Below are 23,573 nucleotides of genomic sequence, written 5' to 3'. Positions count from 1 at the left end.
TGTTCTTTGTGTTAAATCGATTAGTGGTTGAAATTAAGGGGGAGAATGTTTGCATGTTAATTTCCCCACATGCATGTGATTAACTGTAATTTGAATTGGAGTTCATCGCATGCGATAAAAATAGAATATTGGTAATTTCTTCCACTTGCATAAGCTAAAAATAAGAGCTCTAAAATGGAATTTACATCAAGATTTTAACTGCATGTTTGTTTTTTATTTTTAGCTAGCATTCATGTGCCAAGGACCTTTATATAAAGAGGTAGATTGTAATGAAATATTTTTCTTTGATCATTCAATCTCTGATCCTTGATCACGTGATCAAGAAGTGTTTTGTATTCAGTTTTGAATGAATATAAAGTTTTTTCTTCTTTTTGAAGCGATTTTGTGTTGATTGCTATGTAGCAATTTCTGTATATTTTTTTTATTTTCCTCAAGGTCACAGTGGAGCCAATGATTCAGCAGATGGATGATAGAAGTTATCAAGTCAAGGCTGGAAGCATTTCATAGACAAACATAGCTTGTATGTTATGATAAAAAAGTTCTTGTTTATTTCAAATTGAATTTAACTTATGTGAAAATGTAATCTCTAAAATGTAGTTTTAATTCTCATTCTCCTTTCTATCTTTTTTCTTGCACCTATATAGATTTCTCAAATTTTATATAGATGACAAACCGAAGTTTTAAAAGAAAAATCATAAGATATATTAAATGTTTGACAAATAGAGAACTTTTGTCTAAGTGTGTATTATTGAGTATTATCTTTTTTATTTTAAATAGTATTTTTCTTTAATTTATTTCATCTATACTTTTTACAATTAAATCATTTATGCAATTTTATTTTTTTAAATAATTTCTGGTAAACTTTTTAACGCGACTGGCGACTCTGGCATGACACGCCCTCCAGCTTCATGTGAAATGCTTTTGACTCGGAGCTATGAACTGGTGAGGCCACAAATGGGAGACCTCATCCCCACACTTCACTTGTTCAAACCCGCGAGCACAACAACCCAATGAAGGCACAAGGCCTGCAAGCACAATGGCCCAACAGGGGTTTGAACCTTGGTGGTTGGTTCACCAACGAAGTCTTTTAACCGCGAAACTACATGTCCGAAGACAATCATTTATGCAATTAATAGATTACATATACAAGCAATTATATTCGGACAAAACCAACCAAAATCATATGTTAAAATTATGTAATGTTCATAGTTATATGAAATTTGTTTTATACAACTTTGATTTGTAGATTTATGGTGTCTTGTAATAAAGTGTTTGAAAGAATGGCTTTCTATGGGATTGCCCCCAATCTAGTGAGTTACTCCATAGGTAATTAAATTTACTTTAGGGTACTATGACTTCTTCAGGGATGGTAATTAAGTGAGTTGGTGCAATTTGGAACACTTTTATCCTCTAGTATGTGTTGTAGATACTTTTTGGAGACACTATTAGACATTGATCATATTTTCTTGTATATATATGTCAAAATTTCTAACGTATAAATCTTCCTATCCTTATTTCAGTAACTTGATATTGGTGATAAATGATTGAACTCTATATGGTTAATTGTTTTATTTTCGAAACTTATAAACACTTATGGTTTGCAATATGTTAGTTTGTTGAATATTGTTTTTTGGCATTATTCTTGTATTTTTAAGTTATCATAATTCCCATCCAAAGTACAATTGGATTTTTGGTCTAATAAAATTGATATATTTTCCAATTTGTCTTTTTGATTTACATCTTTTAGTGTTCTCAATACCACTAGTTGTAAAATTGCAAAAAAGTTAACGCACTCACTCCTGCAAAAGGTTTTTATTTTATCTCAAAGCAAAACAAACAAACTTATTTTTGTCTTATAAGTTTTCCTAATTAGTGTAGGCTAGGCATCCAAAAAACATCAAGAGACTAAGCATGAATAGAAATTGTTCAATTAGTACAAATCATCTCTTTATCAATAGTTCTTTATCATCCAATACAAATACATGCAGAAAATAGTCCAAAAAGTTTCTCTATTTCACCTTCTACATCTCTTCAGCTTACCCATACCCATTGCACAATAAGGTGAGATTGCTAGTAGTTAATTACTTTTAGTGTTGAAGTTGTAGAGAAGAAGAAGTTATCTCTTGCATCATATTTCTAATGAATAATATAGTATATTTGATAAAAAGGTAATTTTTAGTGCTTCAAATTGAAGTATTGTTATGATAATAATCTTTGTAAAGTAGATATTCCATATTTTATCCTAATTATTCTTTGTTGTCTATGCTTAGTTATATAAATATATTTCTCTAAATACCAAGACAAAATGAGCATTGACACAAAGTTTAACTTTTTGGATTAATTTTTACTAACTTGGGTTTATTATTGATCCATATGAGAGTGACTCAAGGTAAACTTGAATATACGTCTTAAGTAGGGTAAGAAATAACTATATGAAAGTGTGACATAACAATGAGGTTATTGAATAAAAGTAGATACAAATAGGGCTAGAATAAGCTAAAATATATGAAAATACATCTAAGTGAGGTCTAAATAAACAAGTTAGCTATTTTAACATATATTTACTATATTAATTTCAATAAATAAATGAATGCCTACACACCATTGGCTAACTAATGAAATATACAAAATGGTCCCAAAATATAATAGATAATTATATGTGTATGCAAATTTCACCACTATATCTATCAAATCAAATTTTATATTTATGATGTATAAACGAATTTCTAAAAAAATCATTTCATTATACAATAGACACAAAATCAAATAAACATTGACATCTATATGAAAATTTCACCACTAAACTTTCAAATGTTATATAAAAACTTTCTAATAAAATCATTCCATTAAAGATTAATATCCATATACAAATTTCATTACTACAATTATCAAATCAAACATTATATTTGTCTCATATAAATGTATCTAATAAAATGGGTCCACTAAAATTTCAGTAAAACTTTATCTCTGTCTCATACAGAAAAAAAATAATAATAATAAAATCGTTCCACTGAAATGCGCACAAAACAATATGTACATTGGCTTGGGTATGCAATTTCAAACTTTCTAATAAAGCCATTTCATTAAAATCTAAAATCTTCTCCAAGCAATCAAACTTCATCTTTGTCCTGCATCTATTTTTCAGCTGTTTCGATACGGAAAATACAGTCGGCAAAGCGCAAAAGTGATCCTTATCTTTATAAATTTGGAAGCTAAAGATAAAGTGATACAGTGAGCTAAAAAGGTGAACCCATGGAGTCAAACAAGAAAAGCTTAGGGCAATGGATCCTCCTGATATTAAACTGTGCGGCTCTGTGCATTGGCGGTACCGCAGGTTCCTTGTTAGTTCGCTTCTATTTTATACACGGTGGCAATCGCAAATGGGTTAATGCATGGCTACAGACTGCAGGCTGCCCTCTTCTCATTTTGCCCATTTGGATTTCTTCCCGCAGAAAACAGCCCTCTGCAGAAAACATCCATATAACTCCCAAGCTTTGCCTTGTGTGCGTTGTAATCGGTGTCCTCACAGGCTTCGATAATTTCTTGTATTCATGGGGGAGTGCCTACTTACCCCTCTCCACCTTCTCTCTCCTCCTTGCCCCTCAGCTTGCCTTCAATGCATTCTTTGCCTTCATCTTAGTAAACCAGAAGTTTAGCTCATATTCAATCAATGCCCTAATTTTGGTCACCATGGGAACAGTTTTGCTGGCCTTGCACGCCAGCGGTGACAGGCCGAATGGAGTAACATCTGCACAATATTGGCTTGGGTTTTCCGCTACAGGAGCTGCAGCTGCCCTGTTTGGATTCATTCTTCCTTTGATTGAGCTTTTATATAAGAAAACCACACGCCGAATAACATACTCTCTTGTTATGGAGATGCAGTTTATTATGTCCTCTTCCGCGACTGTTGTGTGTACAATAGGCATGATTGTGAACAAGGATTTCCAGGCTATTGGGAAGGAGGCAAGGTCATTCGATGTTGGGGAATTGAATTACTACATGTGTCTGGTGTGGAACGCAATCTGCTGGCAGCTTTCCTTAATAGGGCTGTATGGTGTCATCTTTTTGACCTCTTCTCTCCTGAGTGCCATATTCATGGCTTCTTTAACTCCTATGGTGGAGGTGCTAGCAGTTGTCATACTCCATGAGAAATTCACCGGGGAGAAAGGCATGGCTCTCGCTATGGCTTTGTGGGGATTTACATCATATTTGTATGGGGAATACCAGAACTCTATATTACAGAGCAGCAATATGCCAGAGGAGAATGGACAAGGTCGTGAGTCTGCCATCCTTAAAGAAGAAGAGTCGAGTTTGGAGCTGGTTGTTGAGGAACCCAAGTCTAACAAAACCCCATAATCCACTATTTTCTTCTTCCTTCAAACATATGTAATGTGTACTACTTTGTTTAACATGCTTGCTATATTGTTGTGCACAATATGTGTAGCAGTCTCTTGCCGTATTGGGCTAAAACCCAAGTTAAGATTACACCATATAGTGCTTCCTATATTTTTCGAAACTTTCAAGCAGCCCGGCCTGCCTTCCTGCTTTCCCAGCATCTGAACGTGTAAGATATGTGCCAGAGGTTCTGCGAACTGAACTTTCTTAAAAATGTAGGTTTTTCTGTTTTAAAAGAACAAAATAAAAAGCTTGAAAGATAGGCAAAATGTGTGATCTACCGTTGAGCTGTAGACTCGCCATCTGATCACTGTCTATCCGGAGATTACAATGGCTGCATCTTTTACATTTTGCATTGCAATCTCTGGATAGACATTCTCAGGGGTGAGTTTTATTTCTTATCAATTATTTTAATATTCCTTAATCTAATTATTAAGGAAGGATTCGAAAATTAAAGTTTACATATTTTAATGAAGTCTGTAAACATTAGATCTAATAAATAGTTGGTTTCCTCGATTTGTCCTCTAAGTTTCCAGACTCGGAAAACTAATATTCCGATAGTATTGATATGAAGCAGATTGGCATGAAATCTTCCCACAAGAAACCTTTCCAACCAAGCAGAGGTCTGAAGAAGAAGAGAGTCTGGAATCTCAAATTCAACTCCTCACAAATAGGAGTTGGAGAAGAGTCGACCATAAGAGGGACAACAAAAACAGGAGGCTCTGCCAATAACATAGACTCCGAGGGAGAAATAGTAACCACAGAGGCTCAATTACCCTCATCCAAGCAAGCCCTGTACCGTTTATCAACGTTCTACAGGAAACCAGAATATTCTCCACAAGGATCTTCAAAAACATTTTGGGAAGCCACCACATGAGTGGAGTTATCCTTCACACCATTACCATTAACTTTCCCTCTGGGGCATTCAAATTCTCAATATCCAAAGAGGCAGAGACCCTAACCTCCAAGACAACCTCAACGAGGGATCCAAGAGGGTTAGTCAATCTAATCATCCCGACAAACCCATCTCCACCAGCAACCAAAGAAGGGTTAATAGAGAGAGCCACAACACAAGTAACAGGAAAAAGAGGAGAAGAGCAACTGCTCATGGGAGCTATAGAAATACCTTCCAAAAAAATATTTAACCTGAAGATCCAATCTGGGCCCAGCCACTGAAACCTCTTTAGCAGCGAGAGAAGCAAAGAGAAAGCCCCTACGAAGACCATTGACCGATGGAACACCAACAAATAGAAGGGATTTAATCGGTTTCTCAGACGGCACACAGGCTCTTCAGACAGGGCCATCATACACCAGGTCACCATTGCAACTTTTTGGGTCTCCATTGTCTGCATCTTCCATGCCATAGCTCGTGCTAACAACTTCTACTTTCCTTACCCTCTTCACCCGTCTTCGTTGATTAAGTATAAAAGTTTTCAATTTAGTATCATATACCTGGGTTTCTACTCATGGATAGCTAAACATGAGCATGAAAAACTAATATTTGATTATAAGAGGGATAGAAAGGATGATTTTGCATGTGAGAGGATACAACTGAAGGGATATGATTGATTCAATTTAATGGAGGGCTATTGTCAACTCATCTTGCGTGGAGATATGGGATGTACACATGATGATTCTTGGGGTGAGAGAAATTGGAATAGAGAGCTTATGTTGTTATATATAGTCAAGATGTTAAATTTGAATAGAGAATGGATATGAAATAGGTGATTGTGTGGATTAAGTAGCGAGGTGGAAATGCTTATTTATTTATTTTAAAATGATTTGGTACATGAATGTGCAATAGAATAACTAATTAAATATGTTTAATTGATTAAATTAACAAATAGAAAAAGGTTATTCTTGATAAATAAAATAGAATTTGTTTAATAGAATATTAGTTGGCATAGTTTTTTTATTTTTTATTTTTTTGATAAAAGTGGCGAACTATTATAGTTTTATTAATATTAAAAATCTGATTCGATAGCTCCCGAGGGAAAGAATCAGGAAAGAAAATCTTCATTCCTCGCTACATTACAAAGATTTCAAATCCTACATAATATCCACAACAACTACGCTATAAGACCCCTAAACATCCCATGCAACCAATACAAATATCTTGAGGGAGATCAAAATTTCCCCATCAACTGATGGCTGAAACAAGTAGATAAAATTATCAATGTGTCCCAAAACCAACCTAACTATACACATAATTAAAAACATACCCGTGTAGCCATATATGCTTACTACACACAATAGACATATACAAAATCACCTTTATTCCTATGAGGTGGATCGTCTGGGGCCCCAATTACGTAATGAGCCTGTCGGAATTTCAATCGAAGAATCTCCATGTAGCTATATCTGAGCTACCAAAAACAGGGACACACAAAACCAGGGGATTAAGAATAGCAGAATATAGCAAAAAACCATGGTCCAGAATACAACACTCAGCCCTGCAAAACAATATTTTCTTGTATCAAATTTTCAAGTGGTGGCGCCATCATCCATCCGGATTTGCTCCTTCCCCTTGAGACTGTAACCCGAGGGTATCTTTAGCTGGGGACTGTTTGCATTTCCTGATTCCCATGAAGAGTGAGTCGATTCCACCGATTTAAAGGACAGGGAGGAATCAATGAGGCGAGTGACTTCTTTTCGGAAGAATTGGGCATCTTTCCCATCCACCCCAAGTTTGAAGGCATCATATAAGCGAACATATTCCAGCTTCTTATCGAGATATTGAATTGGAAAACAAACCCCCAATCCAATCCTGAGAGCCATAGAGGTTGTAGGTTTTAATAGTCGAGTGTACATCATTCTCTATGGCGAACTCCTCTTTGACCAAACGCGTAGACAACCTCATGGATGTTTTGTAATCCTGAACCATATCATATATGTTTGACAGAAAAAACAAAAGGACTTGGGAGTTAAAAATACTTCTCGGAGCCCTGGGCAGAGGGATGCCTTCCCCAATGATTCTTCTCACAACATCTTCGATTTCATCTGGAAGGCATCAAAAAGGGACCCTCAAGTGATGAGCTAAATATGCCCCCGATAGCGGGTATTCCCACTCCCTGATTTGCAGACAAATCCTTTGGTTGAGGATCCGATAGTCCATAACTACTGTAGCAGAGATGGAAAAAACAAAAGCTTCCTTTAGCTGACAGAGCCACATCAACTGTTGGAGCACTTAAAAACAAGCTACATGGATTCACCACAAAACATCCCGTTTATAGGCAATGTAGTACCCAATGTCATCATACGTTAAACACCTCTGCCAATTTCTATATAAAAACCTTTGTACTTAAACATTGGGAATATGCTCTCTAAGCGTCGCAAAATCTCTCCACCCAGATGCTCATTCGGGGCTGTATAGATCACACCACATCCAATGATGTCGTATCATCAATGATCATTAAATATCCCTATCAACAGTTTGTGAGATATTGACGATCGATGTGTCCATCAAGTTTGGGGACACAATCGAGCCTTTACCAGCATACCACGTAGGAAACCACCCTGACATAAATTGCTGACTAAATCGCTTAGTAACATCTATGTAAGAATTTTGTAATGTAAGTTGTGGGACCCAGCCCCCAAAACATCACATATTACAAAGGGCCCAATTCGGAGCCTAAGCTCTCGATCATCTTCCTCTCTTCCAACAGCAGTCTAAGATCTTTGCTCCCCCATTCGCAACAACCATTGCTTAAAGATGCCCCTTCATTCGAAAGCCAATCCACTAACTTGTTCCCTTCTCTAAAACAATGGGAGATCTTGAACTCTTGGAGTCTAGGTAGAAGTTTCCACACCTCACCTAGAATATATTGAATTTCCCAGCTAACAATCTTATGTGAGGATAGGCTTGAGGTGATTAATTGAGAGTCCCCTTCTATGTGGATTTTTTCAATCCCTAAATGAAATGTCGACTTAACCCCATGGAGAAAAGTCCGAGCTTCCGCAATATTGTTAGACCCATTTTGAATCCTGTAACATGTTGCCTTAATTATGTGCCCACACCAGTCCCTTAAAACAAATCCTGCCTCAGATCTTCCTAGATTTCCCTTAGACACCCCATCGAAATTTAGTTTCACAAAGGGCTCATAGGGGGTTCCCACTTGACATCTCTTCTAATATCCTGCTTTTGTAATCTCCCCACTAACACCCCTTTGAAAGGAATGCAAATCTGAGACCAAGCATTTAACACCCCGTTGTCTTGTGATGAAAAGGTGGAGGATAAAGTTTCAGTTCTCATTACATATGTGTTAACCATTTCATAGATCGATTTTTTCTATAACTTCGCATACCTTATCCAATGTAGATGGCTTCTTCCTAGAGATCCTCTTATTTCTTTCCCACCAAAGACCCAAGTTACAACCGATGGGATCACTCTCCAGATTACTGCAAAGAAAGAGTCCTTGTACAATAGAGGCCATTGTGTCAATAGTTTCTGGAATGAAGGGGGTAAGGGACCCTGCAAGTTCAACTTGTTTAAAACTCACTTCCAGCAATGTTGAGCAAAATCACAGATAAGCAACAAATGATTTGTGTTTTATGTCTCACTACCACATAGAACACACTAAAATTTGTTCGCAATTCCCAACCTATGAAGCCTTTCACTGGAAAGGAATCTATTGTGGAGGGCTAACCAAAGAAAAGCCCCAGCTTTTGGAAGAACAACATCATGCCAACAGAATTTAAATTCTGCTCTTCCAACACTAATTTGAGATTTTGTTAGTGCTTTATAACCTTCTTTCACTGAATATCTACTATTTGTACTTCAACAATGACATAATTTATTTAATTAACGAATGAATGAAAATTAGTTTATATAATTGAATAATTTAATTTATTTATGTAGTGCATATAATTGGCGTGATGGAATAATGATGATGTTGGTTAGTTAAATGTAAAATTGAATTTTAAGTGTGCACAATAATAACTTAGAAGTAGGCATAAGCCTTCATAGCAAAACAATAGACTAGTTAATCTAGAAATATTTTGATACCATAATATATGTTCATTAGAAATTAAAAAATAATTTTTAGAATGTATTAAACCCTTGAAGTAAACCCTTAAAGAAATACTATGATACAATCAACAATGGGATCAAGATAACTACAAAGAAACATCAAGCAAGGATTAACCAGTGATGCAAACTAGTTAATGAAAAAATGATAAAAAAACTTAGACACTAAACTAACAACAAAAGGGTAATAAGAGGATTATAGAGATAAATACCATTGATTACATACCACACATTATTAATAAAATCAAAATACAACCATATTTTTTTAATCCTAATAGGTGGGTTGCATCCACTAAGATCTAGAGTTCTCTAGCATTCATTAGCCACACCCTTCCCTATCTCCCCAAAGAAAATCAACTTCTCATTTGGTTTCTCACTTGGAATACATTGCTATTAAGAATTTTCTAGGAGATTATACCTCTTTATGAAACTTGGTTCTAACTTAGAAACATGGAGCGTGTAGGAGACTCCACCAAAACATGTAAAAAGTTGGGGACAATTTAGCATTTTGGACATTATTTATTGCTTTCAAATTTGGAATCCTCATTCATTTCAACTTTCTCAATCTCGCCCTAATTATCTTTGAGTGAGAAAGTCCAGCTAAAGGGCATTAAATAGAAAGAGCCACTAAACATGATTGTATGCCATGTTGATGATGAACCAACATTGTGTACTAACCGTTTGTAGCTTTTGGATATTTATTAACTTTTAAAAAGTGCCAATGATTATACTAAAAACTAGTTGATTTGGCTTTCTCAATTTAGGCATCAATTTTTTTAGCACATAATATTCGTACAAGACAATATAATACAATTTCAATTTCAAGCATCAAATAAATAGAGAAAACCTAGACCACAGACCACCAAGTAATTTCAACAAAATGATGGCCTAGTATTCCATTGTCTAAACATGGAGCCTAAATATAGATTATAATCTAATGTGTTCTTAATAATAGATCAACATGATAAAAGTATGATATAAATTAAGTGTCATAACATCCCACCAATTTCCAAGGGTAAGCCATTGTAGACCCATTATCTTCATTTCGATAAAAAAAAGTTCATGATCAATATTGTATCACCTTGTAATATGCTCTTCCAGACTTCATTATACTGTCATAGAATCTTTTATAAAGATCATAATATCATAAATATACTTACATATCTTGCATGGCATAGATGCTCTTACATGTGCCAAAATAAAAGAAATAGGTAACATAAAGTGCCACCTTCAAGTAGAATGAACCATTTCATGAGCCCATATAAAATAGATACAAGTTAATAAATAAATTGGACAATAAGATCACAAGATATATGGAACATATTAAACACTTTTTTAGCAAAAATTAAGTTGGATCACAAGAGTGACACCTTATTGTATTTTAGCTCATTTTCAAATACTATATTTATATACTAATTATCAGATATATAATAGAATAATTATTAATTATATAAATAAAAATATTTAATATATTAATTTAATAGTTATTGTACTGTTAAATTATTTTGATGTATCTTAATAGATAAATATATTTAAATATATATACTAACATATATATATATATATATATATATATATATATATATATATATGTATATATATATATATGTATATATATATATATGTATATATATATATATGTATATATATATATATATACATATATATATATATATATACATATATATATATATATATATATATATATATATATATATATATATATATATATATATATATATATAGATCACTTACTTGAAGAGTTGTTTTGTATTTCATTCCATTTCTAATAATGATTATAAAAATTAAGGGTATATAATTCTATTCATGAAAAATGACTTAATATAAAACATACATTCTTAGAAGCTTTCAATAAAAATTGCTTCTAAATTATTTTCTTCAACCATCAATCCAAAATCACAAACTCACTCATTAAAAATTATATTTTATTTTCTTAGTATAAATTTACATATTAAAACCCCATTTAAGCCCATTCCTACAATCCCATTAAACAAATTTCAAATATTAAAACACTCATTTAACTGTAGCCCTAATATAAAATCAAAGTTCAATTTCATTTCATACTTTCGAGCTAACACAAATGTTAAACGATAAAAAGAGAAGATTAACAAAATAAAAAATAGAATTAAAGAAAAAGGCACGAGACACAAATTTAGAATGGTTCACCAATATGACTATATCCACTTTGAAGCAAGGAAATATATCATTCACTATTTTCAAATACATTTACATACAACAACATTAAACTCTTTATATATAATGGTAATAACATAATCCAAAATGTAAAGAGCCAAAAGTTTATTGGAAGGACAAGAAGTGACTATTAAGTCTCACATTCAACAATATCCCACTTAAAATCCAACCACTACTCCAAATCATCAAAGATGTTCACATAAACAAAAAAAACTCACAATTTGCTACGAATAATGATATCCCCTATATTTCCATTGTGAACATCATATTTTAACCAAACCCGAGAAGCATTACAAGACTTTAACTTCACCAAAATTTGTTCAAAGACACTCCAGATTCATCTTTCCCAAGACAAGTCGAAATTAATAAAACTTAATAACTGAACATCCTTAACAATTTTAGAACTATCCACAAGGCAAAATCTAATATCAATTTCATAATGTTGTAAGTTCCTCAAACTTATCAGTGATCTCTTGTAAACTGACCCAAACATTAATTTCAATCACATTCTTTATGTGATCAACATTAAGACTCGTTTTTTTAGACCTCTTGACTTGTGTAGACCTGTGAACTCTCCATGGGAAATCAAACTTATCACTGTCACTATTAACATGTAACAGGCACTTGGATCTATCTCCAAGTTTATCGGCCAGATTCAAACAAGGAAAACACTTCTTTAATCTGCCACTTTTAATTACCTCAAATAAAATAGCACCATCCACCTTATGAGGAACATGCAGAATATTGTATTTCAATGCAAGATTACCCCTTTGCATACCACAAGCATCACTCCTTGTTCTGTCACTCAGTGCATCCACATCCCGATCAAAACAATCGGCTACATGTTTCAACAAAATAATATCTGCCACCTCATCTGTCATAAATTCAAATGCCCTTGCAAGAGGAAGAAAAAGAGCTTCAATAATGGCAGGAAGTAATTTTGGGTGGGAAACAGAGAACTGCAGCTGCCAGCTTATATCCGTTTTCTTGTGTAGATTGACAAAAAAAACTCATCAGATTTTGCTTAACAAGAGCTCCTGTAAGAGATTTTGCAAACCTCCACCTCTCAATTGCCATAGCGTGAGTTGAGCTTTCTTTGTACACTAGAAATTTCTATCAAATACTAATGACGGAGTCTGAAAAAGGAGTACATTGCTATCGATAAACCTCAGCAATAGAAAATGTCCAAGCTTAGTCACCACCAGTTCGACCAAACACTGTGTTGCCTAAAATATCTGTAACTGCAGACCATTATTCCATCTCCAAAGTGCCTCATCATCAAGACCTCTCTCAGAAACAACCGAGATCAGGTCTTGGTACAATATCTGCGGGTCTGTGAAGTAATATGGCAAACCGCAAACAAAATAGTGATCAAGACTTTTAGCTCCCCCAATACTACCTGATGTAGCTCCCCCAATACTCTCCAAATACTATCTGATGTCAGCCAGCCTTAAACAACATACATTATGCAATATATTAAGTCTAGAGAGTGTTAGTCAATTTTAAGTGTTTAATAATTTTACGTTTAGAAATGTATTCTTAATGTGATCATATACATTAATCAATATATTAAGCCTAAAAAATGTCAGTCAATTTTAAATGTTTTAACATTTTTAAGCCTAAAAATGTTAGCTTAATGTGTGATGTTTAATCCGTTCTCTTGATGTCAGACCAAGTTCAACTAAGTTAAAGGTGGGACCCAACAACGTTGCCAAGGAGTAATACACAACTTCTTAGAACAAGCAAAACAAACAGGATGGAAAGAAAGGATGAGTTTCCTTGAAGTAAGATAAACGTATGATAAATTTGGACAAATGATCTTACAAAACCATAAGTAATTAGTTTACAATATCTTAGACATGGACAAGCAAACATACAATAAATAGAGTTAAAAAAATAGAAAGATGATAACATAACAAGAAGAATAAAAACTAGTGGCTCAATGTTTTTGATTAAGGTAAGAAGGGTTTTGAAAGGGCCCAAAACCTTTTACGTTAAGTAGGATATAACATTAATCATAGTATGAGAACAAGAACAACCAAAAAAGACAACTACAAAACTAACAAGGATAGCTAATAGAAAATAAGCACAATAAGACAACCAAAAGAAATGACCATGTACTATAGGACAAAAAACTAATACTCAACCAAATCATGGGGATTTAAAAATGTAATCTAAGGTTTTTTTTGTTAACCTTATAACTAGGGTCCATTTCCCCTAAATTCCTCTTCCTTAAACAAAGAGAATCACAAGAAATAGAATCATGGAGCAAATTTCCCCAATTTTGCTCCTTAATACTTGAAGAAAAAGGATGATCCCTATCCTCTAAACACCTTTTATTGATATAAAGAAAATCCAATAAACCACAAGTAGAATCCTTATACATCTTTGCACCATTAGGAGAGGAAATCTCCTATGGGGATTCCCCCATGTTATTCATCATTTGATCTTTAATGCTTGTGGAAGAGGGTTGTTCATAGCTAGAAGGCATATGTTTCTTTTTCCTCCAAACCAAACAAGGTTATTCTTAATTATCTGACAAGAAAAAGAAGCATGATGTACTTTGCCATAATGACTATAGACAATTGTTGAGTTTTCATATTCAATTTTCTACACCTTTTTGTCAAACTTGGAAGATAAAGTATGTTGAGTGGGGAACACAATATTCATCTCCACAAGAACACAAATTTTTGCATAAAGAAGATATTTCAGTATTTTGTTATAGGTTCAACAATACCAAATTTCTCAAAGGATTTTTCAATAAACTTAAGAATCTTGTCATTCCAATATTTCAAAGGCAATCCTAGTAGATGGATCTAAACAAGAAACTTAAATTCATTCTTAGGGTCGAAACCATGAGATCATTTAGAAAGGAAAAGGACATTCAAGCCCAAGACCCAAGGACCCTCACAAAGAATCCTATATAAATCCTCCAAATTAGAAAGGGAGAATAGAAAACATCTGTTCAACATAACAATTACCTCGATTTTTTCTTTTAGTTTCCAAACTCGAGAAACCCATCTTCTAGCAGTATTGATATAATTAGTTATACAATGAATTACCCAATTAAGTGATTTGACATAACATTAATGTGATTAATTAAGTAATATGAAATGGAAGTGTTATGGTTAATTAAACAATGCAAGTACATAAGCAATAAATTTAAGAAATGATTGCATCTAAATAAAAATATATGCTAATAAACTAGATGTAAGATTTAAAGTCAGAAGATATTGAAGTGCAATAGATGTTAGGTTCAGCAAAATGATATGAATGGAAATGAGATCCTAGGCATATAAGTTTGAAATTTTAAACAAAGAGTGGCAGGTCATCAATGACCTCAAACTCTTAGGTGATAATTAGTTGGCGTTTCAATTTTGGTTGGTCTTTCTCTGCCCCCTGTGTGTTTTATGTTGTTGATGGTCTTTCTACAATTTTTTGGTTTTTAGATTTCATGATGTCTCACCGCCTGTGAGACTCCTCTCTTTCACCGTAGTTGTTGTTTTGTAAATGATTTCAGACCCTTTCCTCTTTACATAATCAAAACATGTCATAAAACATAGAAGATTATCTTGATTACTTGCTCATAAAGAAGACTAAATATTAGTAAATGTGTGAATATTTTTTTATATTGTTTTATTAAGTTAAAAGAATAACACATATATATAATTTATATTAAAAGAGGTATATTTTTATTTATTATAACAAGAATGTTGTGACTATATTTGAAATGTGAAGTACATAATTTAAAGAGAATATTTGTACGAAGATTCATCACTATAAACATGTCTTTAGTAAAGAAAGATTCTTATATACCAAATATTTATGGTGACGAATTACACAACCTAAACAAAAAATGACCTACCACATAAAGCAAAATAAAGAGCATAGATTTAATATTTGAAATATTTTGAGAAAATATGATAATATGAGCCTTTGAAAGAAAACACAAACACTACCAATCATTTATGAATTTGTTTCTATGATAGGTTTGTCATTGTCAAAAGTATATAGAACTTAATTTTCAATAAGTTTTGAGTATACAACATCTAAGACTTGATCCAATAGTAAGCACGTAGATCTCCAAGGTCTAAGCATGGACTCAGTAGACACCAAATCAACATGCAAGAAGTTGAAATCGGTCACTAGCCAATCAAAACATGCCATGTGAATGAACATCTAATGACAATGTAGAAACTAAATTGGTCAATGGTCAATTTGGCCCATAGTATTCTATCATAACTAGTTCCAAATAATAAAAACTCTATCATATTTAAATTAAACATATCAATTATATAAAATTGTAATGGTCAAAATTGTGTCAAAATCAACATGTTGTTTGAGTTGATTTAAAAAATTAAAATTTATATAATTCTCATTTATAACTTTTTTGACAATTTTTTTATTTAAGATGTTTAAATACTTTTCTATTTATCCTATATTTTTTTAATTTAATACAAAATAAAAAAAATACAAAAGTTTATATCTTTGATTCCAAACTGTCAAAATGTCAAAAATTGTCTACAACGACTTCACTTCAAAAGACTTGGAAGCAAAATTGTAGTGCTGGTAATCTTACTAGTGTTCTAGATTCTCCTCTCTGACATAGCGTGTGAACTTGTAAAACTTGACAATTTTTGTTAATAGTACCAGATCAGCATTGAAAGACTGCGGAATGTACTCATATTTTGTTCAAAGGAAAATGGGTCTCTTAAGCCAAGTGACAGATCAGCGTGGAATATCTTCTCATCTTTTTGTCATGTAGCCCTTGGTCGGAAAATGGGTTTCATTATAATAGATGTTATGAAAATAAGTTAAAATTCATTTCAACCAAGAGTCTACATTTGTTTCTAGTTTGTTATTATTAGTTGTTTTTTCACATGATATAATTTTTTTTATTTGTGTAGATGAATTATCAAATTGGAAATGATTTTCAATTTTTTTAAAGGAATTTCTATATAATTTTGGTAAATCATTAATTACGGATAAAAGATTTCTATTATCTAGTCTTTATAAATTTTTAAACATTTGTAAATGGAGTGAATTATTGTAAATTGTGGACTGATTCAGTTTTGTATTGTCTTTATATTAATTGCTTCCTGAGAATGATTAAGATATAGTATTTTTCTCACAATAATCGCTAGTAATATATGTGAAGTTAACTTTGATTGTTTGAAGAATTTTTTATTAAATATGATTATAATACTTATTTATTAAATATAATTATACAATAAAAGTCGATCTTAAATAATTATTACTGAAGATGAGGAGAAATTATTATGAAATCTTTTACCTTGTTTTTTCTTTTCTTCCTTAATTGAGTTAAAATGGAGTTGCACCCAATAATTCTAGTTGATCTATTCTTTGTGATCGGTTAATTTATAGAATATGAATGCACAGGAAACTAGTAGTGTGATATTAGGACTAGGATGATACATAAAAAAAAGTGGTAGAAAAACAATTGGTGAGGTGAGAGGCCTCCTATTTATTATTTTTTTTAAAGAAAATCAATGGTTAAGATGAATTTTGTAATGGATGGCTAAGATTTGAAGAAGATGAAGGTATGGACAAAAGGCTTAGCTTTATTACCAGTTTCATAAGAAGGATAGAGGTGCCAAATGAGATGTAAGAGCTATATATGTGAACAAGGTGTTGCAGATAGATGTAAGATGAAAAGAATGCTACATGTGTAAAGTCACACAAGAGTATGTCACTTGTCATTATGTTATTACATTAAGATATTTCCATCAAGGTAGAAATTAAACTAAATTAGAGATGCTATGACTGCTAATTTCATAGCTAATATAAGAAATTGAACTATAAATATTAAAAATTAAAATCTAAAACATACTAGAATAAAAAATGGAAAATTATAAAAAAAGACTTAACTAGTAATGAAGTCATTCCATTAAAATGGACCCAACATTAAACGAACATTAACATGCATATGCAAATTCACCATTATAGCTATCAAATTTTTTATATGAAATTAAAATTTGTGTTTGTTGTGAATAGATGGGTTTCTATTTTTGACCTACTTTGATCTGAAAGGTACTCTTTCCAAAAGGAAACCCAATGATTGACATTGTTTCTAAATTTGAAAGGTAAGATAAAATGGTATCTTACCTTTCAAAGTGGTATAATTAGTTAACACAACAAAAACTTCTATATTTCTAAATAGGCATTTGAGATGATTAAATGAAATAAAAAAGAAAAAAGGTGATGTAGGCATAGTGTAATGAGTGGTAACATAATTTCAAGGTGGGGAGAAAATAAATGGAAGTAGGTGTGAATAGAAGTGTAATAGTTAGAAATGAATGGAAAATGACAAGAGGAAGAATTAAATGGGTGAAAATAAACTAGCTTATATACCTTAATTTTTAATTTAATCTATATAAAATACACCAACAGATATCCTTCTCGAGGTGCCTATTTGTGCTTAGGGCAAAAAATTTGATAAAAAAATAGGTGCCTCGAGAAGGATATCTCTCGACGTACTTTATATAGATTAAATTAAAATTTAAGGTATATAAGCTAGTGGCAGTTGTGCGACGCAACATGGAAAACATAAAATAAATGTAATATATAATTATATAATATCTTTTTCTTGAATTGAATTATATTATAGTATTATAATATTATTATGTGGAGATATATGAAATTTTATATATCTATTTAGACTATTTTTAATAAATAAATATGTGTTGCAAGATTAAAGCATACATAACACTTTTATTTAATGATAACATAAAATATTTTTAATACTCAGTATTATGGCTATGCATAGGGTTAGGGTTGGGTTATATTTATGGTTAGAGTTAAAGTTTACATCATTGTTAGGGCTACAGTTAAGTTTCACATCAAGGTTAGGGTTTGGTTTAGGTTTAAAATTATGGTTAGGGTTAGGATTTAGGATTACTGTTAGGATTATGGTTAGGGTTAGGGTTAGGATTAAAGTTAGGGTTAGGGTTAAGTTTATGGTTATGATTAGGGTCAAGGTTACTATTATGGTTAAGGCTAAGGTTTACATCATTGTTAGGGTTAGGATTAGGGTTATGATTAGGGTTAGGTTTCAAGGTCAAGGTTATGATAACAGTTAGGGTTTATATCATGGTTAGGGTTAGGATCAAGGTTATGGTTTGATTTAGCTTTAGGATTGTGGTTAAGGTTAGGGTTAAGGATTACAATTAGGGTTAGGGTTACAGTTAGGTTAGTTTTTAGTGCTAGGGTTAATTTTATGGTTAGGGTTAGGTTTTATTGTTAGTGTTTCAATTTGTTTAGATTTATGTCAAATTTTGGGTTAGGGTAACCAAAATTACAGTTAGGATTAGGGTTATAATTATAATTTGAGGTTGGCTTAGGATTATGATTTGATTTATGATTATTTCATGTAGGGTTAGGGTTTAGTGCTAGGGTTAAGGTTAGTATTATGGCTAGGGTTAAAGTTGACATCATTGTTAGGGTTAGGGTTTAGGGTTAGGGTTATGATAATGGGTAGGGTTAGCATCAAGGTTAGGTTTTGCTTTAGGTTTAGGATTATGGTTAGGGAGATGGTTGGGGTTAAGTTTAGGGTTAGGGATTATTCAAGGATTAGAGTTTCAATTAAAATTACATATGAATTAGGGTTAGGGATAAGTTTAGGCATACAATTTAATAGGGTTTAATATAGGATTAGAGTTAAATTTAAGGTTAGGTTATAGTTAGGTTTCAATTATGGTAAGATTAAGTTTAGGTTCAAGGTTATCTTACAATTAGGGTTAATATTCTAGGATAATGTTTGGGGTAAGGGTTGGTATTTAGTTAAAATTAGTGTTAAGGTTAGGGCTAGGGTCAAATGAGGAATAGGGTTAGAGTTCATGGTCAAGGTTAGGAATATAGTTAGGTTTGGGGTTTATATCATAGCTAGGGATATTATTAGGGTTAGGGTTAGGTTTAGGGCATGGTTAGTGTTAGTTTTAGGGTATGTGCACCAAGTTGTAGTACCAAAAGGGGGTCTTAAGATGCCACTTTTTTTTTAAATCAACAAAATATGAACTTCAACGATAAATTGAAGATAGTTACACTCCAAATTTGAAGATACAACAAGAACAAGAGTCAGAGTGCTTCGAGTCTACTTTCTAAACTACTCATTTGTTTTGAAAGTGGTGGAGATTAAGGGCTTCAAAAAGGGGGGCCGCAAAAAGTGGTCCTGTTTTTATGCAAAAAACATAACATAGCGTATGTTGTGGCCCCCCTAAAATGTTAACCTTTTTTTTTAATTTTTAAAATCGCTTTGATGAGAAATTAGCTAACACCTTGAATTTTATGCCAGATTTTTCAACTAATTGTTTAATGAGTATATTATTTTTTACTAATTTTCGAAGTGGACACATCCTGAAAAATAGAAATTTGAGCGTGCTCCCCCCTAAAATCATTGATAACTAATAAAAAATCAAAACTTTTTTTTTAAATTGTGTAGAATGGAGTCTAGTTTCTAAAAATGTAAGTTTCTTCAAAATCCCATGAACGTGTAAAAAAATATACCCAAAATAGTGCATGTTGGTTTTTGACCAAAAACGAACACACTAACAAAAGAAATTATAGATGAATGCCTTAACGAAATCAAAATGTGAAAAGAATTACATGCTTGGATAGCTAAGAGAGAGATCAAGGTCTCTATGGTATTTTTTTTTAGTTTTGTTGAAACACATGCAAACCTGATGGAGAGAAGGGCCAAAAATATGTGAAAATTTTCTAATCTTCTGTTAAAAACACGTCTCAGGCTTGAAATGGTCGTCCAACCCTTTGGGCTGGATTCCCAAGTACAATCCAACCCAAAGGGTTGGTGGTTTCCAATGCAGGTCATTTAGCGAGCGCCAAATATGGCGCTCGCCCTATTGGGTGCTCGCCAAATGAAAAAAAATGACTTTTCCCATTTGGCGCGCGCCAAATTTGGCATGTGCCAAATGTCCTGCATTGTCCAATTTGAAGGTCTTGTGATGCAAATTTTTCAACTTGGGAACAAGTTATACCCATCCCGAGAGGAGAATATATACATGAAATATAGCATTTAAGTATAAGTCACTTTAAGTTATATTTCATGTATATATTGGCAGGATGTTTGAGAGTGGTTTCAACTCTATAGGAGTTATAATGTAGATTCTATTTTTTATAGGATCATATTGAATTTCATACTTAGTCAAATTTTAGTAATCAACATGCTCCTATTAGCATTCTTTAGATCTGTATCTCACTATCTTTATGTTCCCTAAACTCTACACCTATCTCTCTCCCTCTCTTGTCACTCTCAGTTCTCTCTCCCCTCTCTAGGTATATCCCACCCTCTCTACCTTTAATCCCTTCCTTGTACCCTAATTTATATCCCTGACTCCCTTCCTCTCTCTTCTCTCTCACTCTCTTATTATTTCTCTCCCCTCCCACTCATTTCTCTTGTTCACTACCGATCCCTTCTATCCTCTCTCTCCCCATATCTAGGGCTCTCCTTCCCTCCCTATTCACCTCACTACCTCTCCCTCCCTATATTATTACCCATCTCTCTCTCCCCCTCTATTTTTATCACTTATATAATTATCCACCCTCTAGTTCTCTCCCTCCCTCTCCACCTTTCTCTCCCTTTCCCTTGCCCCGATCTATTTCTGAACACTCTCCCTCTCTTCTCTCTCTCCAAACCTAGATCCATCTCCTCATTCTCTAGGTCTATCGCTCCCTCCATTTCTACCTCTCCATCCATCCCCTCTTACTCATCTCTTTGTTCTTCTATCTCTTCTCTTCTCTCTCCCTTCCCTCTCTATATCTCTCCATTCTTTTCTTCCCCTCTCCATTTATATCTCTTTCCCCAACTCTCTCATTATCTCTCTTCCTCTCTTATTCTCTATCTCCATTCTCTAGTTCATTAACTCTCCAACCTGCCCTCTCTCCCCTCTCTAGGTTTCTGCCTCCCTTCCTCTCCACCTATCTACCTTTACATATAGGTCTCGTTACCCACCTCTCTTTATCCCCCTCTATCTATCTCACTCCTCTCTTGCAATCTACGTCTCTCACCTATCTATATGTCCCCTTTATAGTTATCTCTCTCCCTCTCTATCTCCCTCTCCCTCCTCCTTAACCCTATACCTTTATGAACTCCCTCCTCTTCTCTTCCTCCCCTAACCTCTTTATCTCTTCCTTCCATAGGTCTCTCACTTCATGTCTTCCTCTCCATCAGTCCCCTCTTACTCCTCTCATTTTTCCTCTATCTCTTATCTTCTCCCTCCCTCCCCTCTCTAGGTATCTCTCTTCCTTTCTTCCCTACTCCCTCTCTATCAACCCATCCATACATTACCCCACATATATCTCACTCCCCCACCTTTTTAATTCTCTCTTCCTCTTGTATTCTCTCTCTACATTCTTTGTTATCAACTTTCTCTCTCCCCTCTCTAGGTTTCTAACTTCCTCCTTCTCCACCTATCTACCTCTACATCAAGTATCATTACTCACCTCTCTCTTGCCCCCTCTATATGTCTTAATCCTCTCTCTTGTCATCCAGGTCTCTCATCTCTCTTTCCCCATATATTATGACCCCTAACGACATGTAATGGGTCATATGGTGTCCTAAGGGGTCATAGGACACCATATGACCCCTTAAGACACCATATGACCCCTTAAGACACAATATGACCCCTAATGACACCTAAGGGGTCATATGGTGTCCTAAGGGGTCATAGGACACCATATGACCTCTTAGGTTACCATATGACTCATAAAGACACCATATGATGTCCTAAGTGGTCAGGACACCATACAGCCCATAATGACACCATATGGTGTCCTAATGGGTCATAGGACACCATATGACCCCTTAGGTGTTGTTAGGGGTCATATTGTGTCCTAAGGGATCATATGGTGTCTTATGACCCCTTAGGACACCATATGACTCCTTAGTACACCATATGGTGTTGGTATGGTTCGTATGGTGTCATATGACCCCTTAGGAAACTATATGACCCCCTAGTACACCATATGGTGTCAATATAATCCTATGGTGTCCTATGCTCTCTTAAGACACCATATGACCCCTTAGGACACCATACGACCCATAATGACAACATAAGGTGTCCTAAGGGGTCTTAACACACCATATGATGTGTTAGGACATAATATGATCCCTAACAACACCTAAGGGGTCATATGGTGTTCTAAAGGGTCATAGGACACCATATGACCCCTTAGGACACCATACGACCCATAACGACACCATATTGTGTCCTAAGGGGTCATAAGGTGTCCTAAGGGGTCATAGGACACCATATGACCCCTTAGGACACCATACGACCCATAACAACACCATACTGTATCCTAAGGGGTCATATAGTGTCCTAAGGGGTCATAAGACACAATATGAGCCCTTAGGACACTGTGACCCTTAACAATCCCTTACGGGGTCATAGGACACCATATGACCATTTATCACACCCAAAAACTTATAATGACACCATATGGTGTCCTAAGGGGTCATAGAACATCATATGACCCCTTAGCACACCATACAACCCATAACAACACCATATGGTGTCCTAAGTGGTCGTATGGTGTCCTAAGGGTTCATAGGACACTATATAACTCATTAGGATACCATATGACCCATAACGACACTAAGTGGTGTGCTAAGGGGTCACGAGACACCATATGACCCCTTAGAACATAATATGACCCCTAACAAGACCTAAGGAGTCATATGATGCCCTAAGGGCACACCATATGACCTCTTAGGACACAATACAACCCATAACGATACCATATGATGTCCTCATGGATTATATGGTGTCCTAAATGGTCATATGGTGTTTTATGACCCCTTAGAATACCATATGACCCCTGACAAAACCATATGGTGTCCAAAGGGGTCATATGGTTTCCTAAGGGGTCATATGATGTCCTAAGGGGTCATATGGTGTTCTAT

General features: G+C 34.0%; 1 protein-coding gene across 1 annotated transcript; it reads left to right on the top strand.

Annotated features, from left to right (window-relative positions):
• The first annotated feature begins 3,004 nt into the window (after nucleotides 1-3,004).
• On the top strand, nucleotides 3,005-4,629 carry LOC131056055 (purine permease 3-like). Its single transcript, XM_057990364.2, has one exon. The coding sequence runs from the start codon at nucleotides 3,253-3,255 to the stop codon at nucleotides 4,354-4,356; it is 1,104 nt and encodes a 367-aa protein (XP_057846347.2). The 5' UTR covers nucleotides 3,005-3,252; the 3' UTR covers nucleotides 4,357-4,629.
• The last annotated feature ends 18,944 nt before the right edge of the window (nucleotides 4,630-23,573 follow it).

Source organism: Cryptomeria japonica, chromosome 2, assembly GCF_030272615.1.
Source record: "Cryptomeria japonica chromosome 2, Sugi_1.0, whole genome shotgun sequence".
Lineage (NCBI taxonomy): Eukaryota > Viridiplantae > Streptophyta > Pinopsida > Cupressales > Cupressaceae > Cryptomeria > Cryptomeria japonica.
Note: the sequence above shows the minus strand (reverse complement) of the source record. Positions and strands in the feature narration are given on the sequence as shown.